The sequence below is a fragment of the Chiloscyllium plagiosum genome, chromosome 27 (genome assembly GCF_004010195.1).
Source record: "Chiloscyllium plagiosum isolate BGI_BamShark_2017 chromosome 27, ASM401019v2, whole genome shotgun sequence".
Taxonomy (NCBI): domain Eukaryota; kingdom Metazoa; phylum Chordata; class Chondrichthyes; order Orectolobiformes; family Hemiscylliidae; genus Chiloscyllium; species Chiloscyllium plagiosum.
Genome location: NC_057736.1, coordinates 15166 through 23081, shown reverse-complemented (window position 1 = coordinate 23081; position 7916 = coordinate 15166). Strand labels below are relative to the sequence as shown.

The 7916-nt window shown below is 41.3% G+C and overlaps 1 protein-coding gene across 1 annotated transcript in view; it reads right to left on the bottom strand.

Moving 5' to 3' along the window:
• hdac1 (histone deacetylase 1) overlaps positions 1-7916 on the bottom strand; it is a 28629-nt gene that overhangs the window by 6360 nt on the left and 14353 nt on the right. The window contains exons 10-11 of the mRNA XM_043717195.1: positions 4984-5114; positions 1476-1625 (exon numbers count right to left, since the gene is read on the bottom strand). Coding sequence (XP_043573130.1) covers positions 1476-1625; positions 4984-5114 — 281 coding nt within the window. The remainder of the gene's footprint in view (positions 1-1475; positions 1626-4983; positions 5115-7916) is intronic.

The following is a 7916-nucleotide window of genomic DNA, read 5'->3' as shown; positions in this document are numbered from 1 at the left end:
TCCCAGGTACCAACCCACGCTGCAAGTTCACCGACCTTATTTCGTATACTTCTTGCATTGAAGTATATACACTTCAAGCCACTTTCCTGTTTACAGGCACCCTCCTTTGAGATTGATGCCATGTTCCTAACCTCCCTACACTCCAGGTCCTGAACCCTAAAGCTACAGTCTAGGTTCCCATGCCCCTGCAGAGTTAGTTTAACCCCCCCCCCCAAGTATTAAGTAGATTTACAGGGATAAGGTAGGGGGCAGGAGGAGAATAGCCGGGGTGGGATGCTCTCCAGAGATTTGGTGTGGACTTGTTGGGCCGAATGGCCTATTTCTAGATTGTAGGGATTCTGTGATTCTAAGTGAGCCCAGAAGCTGGGGATATTGAACAGGAGAGGCCCACCATCCATGGTTAACCACAAATGTTAAAAGATTGTACTTTCTCGCTTAGTTTGATACTTAGTCAGTCAGGTCTGACCATTGGACAGGTTATATAAATTACAGCAAATAATAACCAAAACATTAATAAAAAAGTTACAGTGAGAAGAACAAAAGCAAATAGTAAGAGTTTCAACAAATATTTCATGAGCACTGTCCCTTCAAAACGTGAGATTGGAGAATTAAAATGGAAAATTAGGAAATGGCGGACGAATTGAACGATTATTTTCCATCACACCACTTATTTTCCTGTTTATTTAAACACATTCTTTTAGCATAATGCCTTGTTAAACTTAGGCTCCTTTTTTTTCATAAACCTTAATTATTGGAGTGTCATGATACCCCAACTGCACACTAGCTGATTAAATCAATCTTCCAAATATCCCCTGATCAGATCCCATCAATACTCCATCCAAGTTGATGGAGTATTTGCTGGAAAGAAAGATTTTAATATCGTCACCTTTTGGTATCTGCAAAATTTCCACCCCCCTCAAAGGGTTAGGCTCAAAAATCTTCTCTGACAGGTGCTGTATGCAAGTGCAGACTGAGATCTCTGTAGATAGCCTGTGTTACAGCTAGGATGTTTCAGCTAAAAATGGAAGAAAACATTGTACAAGCTCTTCCCCATTCCACCTCAGTATGGTGTATTTGATATGCCTCATGTTTTGTACACCACCAATGCATGAGATACATCTCTAGTGACTCCTAATTTTGGATGTTAAATGTCTTTAATATAGCATCCTCACTATTTGGTGAACTTTGCTGAGTAAAGCATGCAATCAAACCATTCACATCTCTTCTTTCGCTTGTTGCTATGCTAATCAGACACCAACATTCTTTTGGCATGTTACAGGCTTCTCCTTAAAAAGGAGCTGTTTTACAGAAGACAATGCTTCCTCCAATCCCCCTAACTGGGTCGATTCCTTATTTCCAACACTTGTGTTACCCACTGAATCTGAGAAAGCAAAGTGGATGCTAAAATCTGTGGAGCTTTTGAACGGTGGAAACTTTACACTCTCCTTCAGCACAATCAGACAACTGTCACTAACCTGTTTTTTTCTCCTCTCCCTCTTTTTCTTCTTCCACTTTGGCACGTTTTAGTTTCTTGTAATTTGCAGTGTTTCGTCGCCCTCCTTCCCCTTCATCTTCGGAATCTGAAAACTCTTCATCACAAGCTATTCTTTTGTCTGAAGCACGGACTATAAAAAAAACATTTTGATTAAAAAGCGGCAATTTTGCTTTTGACATTATAATAAATCATTAAGACTCCCCAAAGATTACACTGTTACCTGATTCTAGATTCACGTACTGTGTGAATTGCTTAAAGCAACAGATATTGGCTCGATAGTGCCTGAAATTATTCTATGCTGCCTACCTGAAATCCTTCCTTTGAAAGGAAATGGAGCATGACAATTTGCTAAATTTGCCTCCTCCCATTTTTTCTCTCAATATTCAAAACGCTTTGAGATATTTACAATGGAGATAAGCAGCCATGCTTATATTCATTTGACCCTTCTTTAAAATCTAGAATACTGTCAGAATTGTGCTTTTCTTTTACAAAATGAATATTTCTATAGAAATACAATGACGACTCCAGGGTTCTTCCCTTCCTCATTTTCAGATGGTCGTGATTCTCATGGGCAACTGACGTTTCTTCTTCTACACTAAATTTTATACAGTCCATTTGGGAACAGGCTCGAAGAATGAACAGCTGAAATCTGACCTCCCTTACTGAGTCCAATTATATTAAAGACAAAGTAGTGCCACCAGTACAGCTGCTGAAATGCAATAATTTAACAGAAATCAAAGAAATTGAACCTATGTGATTAACATGATTTTGTATTACATTGGTACAAATGACCCATTAAGAGAATAAAAATACAACAGAGCAACACTTACAACGTTAGGTAGTTTGTAGACAGTGCAGATGATAGCACAAAATTAAAAAGGGATGTTGATAGACAAAGTGAATGGGCAAACATTCTGCAAGATGGAGGTCAATGCAAGCAAGTGTGAGGCTTTCATTTTGGACTGAAAAAGAATTTATTAGGGTACTTTCTGGATGGTATGAAATTAAATACAGTGGATATGCAAACAGACCTGGGGGTCTTCAAAAGCAACAAGCAGGTAGAGAAAATAATCAAGAAAGCGAATAAAATATTGGCCTTTCTATCCAAAGGACTGGAGTACTCAAGGACTCAGAAGTTATGCTTCAGTTATACAAAATCCTGGTTAGACCCCACTTGGAGCACTGAAAACAAATCTGGGCACAGTACATTGCAGATTATATTGGCATTAGGAGTACAACACAGGTTTACAAGAATGACATCTAGACTTCACAGGGGGTTAGGTTATGAGAGGTTATACCAATTAGGCCGGCTTTCTCTAGAATTTAGAAGGTTAAAGGGTGGTACATGTTTGCAGCATTCCTCCACAAAAGGGTGATTGCAAGATCAGTTAGTTTTAAATCGGATAGATTTTTGTTAAGCAAAGGTATTAAGGGATATGGGCTAAAGGCAGGTATATGGAGTTAGACCACAGATTAACCATCTTGTTATGGAATAGACTTGCTGGCTGAATGGCCTGCTCCTGTACTTATGTTCAACAAATACAGGAATCAAAATAGACTCCAAGTGAATTATACTTAGAGAAAAAAAAACTGGTTAATTTTTAAAAAAGATTTTGATTGATCTCATTTTGAGAATTAGGTGTTGAACACTACAGGTTAAATGTTGGTTGGATAGTTATTTTTGACATGTGACAAAACTCCAAACACATTGATTACCTGTTTCTCACCCCTCACAAATAGTATATACCCAGAGAAATTCTTACACAATTATCCCTTAACTAACATATTTTCCCTTTTCCTTCATCATTCCATTTGGTTAAGCAGTCTCAAAGAACATTATGTATTGTGCATGCAAAAACCAAGCTTCGGAAGACAAAGTAGAGGCACTGCTTCTTGTTAGGTTTCTGAAGTGGCTCCCCCAAGCTTTCACCATGGTTTTGAGCATCTCCCTTTGCCACACACTTGGAATGATGCTGACACGAATGTCACATGCTTGTGGGAGCATGTACTGATTCACAAACATTTCATGCAATTTTACAATTGAAAATGCCCTCTAATAGGTAACTGCAATAAATCTAAATGTGGTACTTGTGTACCATAGCCAATGATATGTCACAGCCAATGTTTAAGTAGTTTATTGGTATGAAGCCAATGGCGTGCTGCAAGGGGTGTGTTTTGGAGGCCACTGTTGTTTGTCATTTTTATAAATGATCTGGACGTGGGTGTAGAAGGGAGAGTTAGTAAATTTGCAGATGATACTAAGGTAGACAGAGTTGTGGATAGTGCCGAAGGATGTTGTGGGCTACAGAAGGACATAGATAAGATGCAGAGCTGGGCTGAGAAGTGGCAAATTGAGTTTAATGCGGAAAAGCGTGAGGTAGTTCACTTCAGAAGTAGTAACAGGAATGCAGAGTACTGGGCTAATGGTAGAATTCTTGGCAGTGTAGATGAACAGAGAGTTCTCCGTGTCCAGGTGCATAAATCCCTGAAAGTTGCCACCCAGGTTGATAGGGTTGTTAAGAAGGCATATGGTATGTTGGCATTTATTGGTAGGGGTATTGAGTTTTGGAGCCATGAGGTCATGCACCAGCTGTACAAGACACTGGTAAGCTGCACCTGGATTATTGCGTGCAGTTCTGGTCATCGCGTAATCAAAAGGATCTGGAAGCTTTGGAAAGGGTTCAGTGGAGATTTACTAGGATGTTGCCTGGTATGGAAGGAAGGGCTTATGAGGAAAGGCTGAGGGAAGGGAGGCTGGTTTTGTTGGAGAGAAGAAGGTTGAGAGGCGATCTAATTGAAACGTATAAGATAATCTGAGGGTTAGATAGGATGGAAGGCTAACATGAGGTGACATAGCTTTAAATTGAGGAGTGACAGATTTAGGACATATCGGGGTAGTTTCGTCACTCAATAGTAGGGCATGGAACTGCCTGCCTGTAACAATAATAGACTCGTCGATATTAGGGACTTTTAAATGGGCATTGGACATACATATGGATAATAATGGTACAGTGTAGATTAGATGGGCATCAGATTAATTTCACAGGTCAGTGCAGCATCAAGGGCCGAGGGGCTTGTACTGCGCTGTAGCATTTTATGTTCTGTAAGCCTGATTCAGGAAGTTAATTTAGTGTCCTTATTCATTCAGCAGATTTATCCAATGATGTGAGAAGCACAGAACTGAAAGGCTTATTCCATAATATTTAATCAAAGTAGTAAATGACTTCGTAACCCACAGAAAATGAGAAAAACTCAACAATTCTAGTTACTTCCAAGACAGTGTGTCCATCAAGCAGGGAGAGAGTTAGGCTCCAATGCAATACCTTCAACAGGTTCTGTATGCATACATAAACAGGTCTGTCTAGACAGCCTGTGTCACAGTCAGGTTCAGGTAGAACTCAGCTGTTTCAGCTGAAACCAGAAATAACAAAATGTTGTACAATTCCAGAATTTATAATGCAGTGTTTCAACTCAAACACAGAACTCACTTGAAATGCGTTTGTCTGCATCTTCCTCCTCCTCATCCCCACTGTCTTCTGGAACCGCATCCTCTGGGATAGCTTGCATCTGAACACCTGGTGCATGGGGCAGCATACGTAGATTTTCAAACAAACGTTGCCTGTGAATTAACAGTCAATAATTATGTTTCTATGGCACACAGTCAAATCTAATTGGCTTTAGAAAAAAGGGGGTGATGACTCAATCATTGAGGGAAGGTGAGCATTAAGGTCATTAGTTTTAACAGAATCAAACTGGTCTGGGCATGGTTAGCATTTCAGACTTGCTTTTCATTATTTTCTGAAACAGTCCAAAAGCATTGCAAACTCTATTATACAAAGTAGCAGCATTCTTTAAAAATAAATTTGTGAATGACTGTCTTCCCTACAGTCCTTCCTCCTTATCTGCAAAATTAAGAATTGCAAATTTGCCTATTTGTGCCAAAAAAGCAAGTTGCCAATCAAGATCCACAAACAAAATTTGCCTATCCACCATCACTGTCACTTACGCAGCAATCGCGCTCTCTGAGCTGTTCTGGTACCCGGTTCTTCCCCTCAACGAGCAAGGGAGTAGGTGCTTGGGAGGATGACCAGATTGAGGAAATCCACCTGGAGGTAGCGGAGGGGGCGTGGGGGTGGGGAGAGGAGTCTGCTATTGGGGGAAGAGTGACTGGGAGGAACATCTGCACTGCCCACCCGCCACACCCAGTAACCATGCATAACACCATCAAGCCCTTTATTGCTAAGTTACGATACACTATAATTGTTCTTATATTATTCTATTAATATTAAACATTAAAACAGCTGAAATAAAAGTTATCATTTTAACTCAAAAAAATAATTTTGGGGTCTGGGAACCTAACTCCATTTTTAAACAGACATTATCAAACAGTCATGAATTCATCATTTGCAGGAGTTTTCAGGAATGGAAACCTCACAAATAGAGAGGAATGACTGTAGAATCACAAAAGTGAGCTAGTTGCATTTTATAAAAAACATTTAACTTATTTTGTGCAATGCACAGCAGCCCATGCTGGAAGAATAGATGGCTCTCCCGTTGAGTTATGGCATGAGTATAGTTCACTACATACAGCTTGCAGTACCGATGTTATTCCCTTTCCACTGTGCAATACGGAGGTTAAAACTTAAGGCTGGACAGGCTGGGACTCTACTCACTGGAACTGAAAAGACAGAGGTGAATCTCATTGAAACATATAGGATTCTCAAGGGATTTTGCAGAGTGAACGCTGAGAGGATGTTTCCCCTCATAGGACAGTCTAGGCCCAGAGGGCATCTTCTCATTAATAAAGGAGCACCAATTTACAACCAGGATAAGCTGGAATTCCTTCTCTTAGAGGATCGGGTGTCTTGGGAACTCCGTCACAAAGAACTGTGGAAGCACTATCCCTGCACTATCAGATTCTTGATCAGTCGGGGAATCTAAGGTTACAGGAAATATGCAGGAAAGGTGATGTGAGGAATCTGATCAGCCAGGATTTTACTGACTGGTGGAGCAGGCCGGGTGGGCTGAATGGCCTCCTGCTATTCCTATTTCTTATGGTCTCACACAGGGGCCTCTAATTTTCTAAAACAAAGAAAAGCCACAGAACCATTGATTTTCAGCTGGGCATGATTACAATGGTGAGCTTGAACAAGAATAATAAAAATGAGAACACCTTCGGCCTAAGCTCAGCTTTAACACCAAAACGTGCACACCACAATGTCCAATTTCACCTCTAACATTACTTCTCTCTGTTCCAGCCTCAGCTCAAAAGCTGCAGGCCCCCTCCTCTATGTTTCAGGCAGCAGCAACAATCTCCACCATTCCAATGGTCTCCTGTCCAGCCCCTCTTCCCCATAAACTTCCAGATCATCCAAAAATTCCGTTGCCCAAATTCTAGTTCCACTCTACATGAGTCCTGTTCTCATTTTGCACATTAGGAGCTTTGATCCGATTGACTGAATCATATCACAGCCACACTTACTCCATTTCTGTAACTAACTCTGGATCTACAATTACCTTGTCAGAATGTAGTGCCTCAGCATCAACACCCAATTCTTTCCCCTCCCATGTTCTCCCCCTACAAAAAAATCCAGCAGGTTTACTTAATGTCTAATTTATATTCATAATCAACATGCATTGGATTGGATTACTTCAAAGAAATTACCATGCACTAGCCAATGAAATGCAACTTGCTGAATGTTCATAAGGCACTGATCAGCACAAAATTTGCATCATTTGTATCAATTCATTTAACCTAATCAGAGAATCGTAGTTGTGGGTATGTTCATTGAGCCAGGAAACTGATTTGCAGACGTCTCATCCCGTCTAGGTGACATCGCCAGTGCTTTGGAGCCTCCTGTGAAGCACTGCTGTACTGTGTCTTCTGGAATTTATTTGGTTCCGTGCTAGATGCTTCTAGTTGTTCATTGTAATGGCCGGTATATTGGGTTGAGGTCTACGTGCTTGTTGATGGAGTCCCTGGATGAGTGCCATGCTTCTAGAAATTCTCTGACTGTCCTATGATTGTTGTGTTGTCCCAGTTGAATTTGTGGTCCTTGTCATCGGTGTGTGGGGCTGCTAGGGGCAGCTGGCCATAGCGTTTAGTGGCGACTTGGTGTTTGTGGATGTGGATTGCTGGTTGTCTCAAGATTAGAGTGGTGCTGGAAAAGCACAGCAGGTCAGGCAGCATCTGAGGAGCAGGAAAATCGATGTTGTTCAGGCAAAAGCCCTTCATCAGGAATGAGGCTGGGAGCCTCCAGGGTGGAGAGATAAATGGGAGGGGGATGGGGCTGGGGAGAAGGTAACTAAGAGTACCGTAGGTGGATGGAGGTGGGGGTGAAGGCGTTAGGTCGGAGAGGAGGGTGGAGTGGATAGGTGGGAAGGAAGAGAGGCAGGTAGGACAGGTCATGAGGATGAGGGT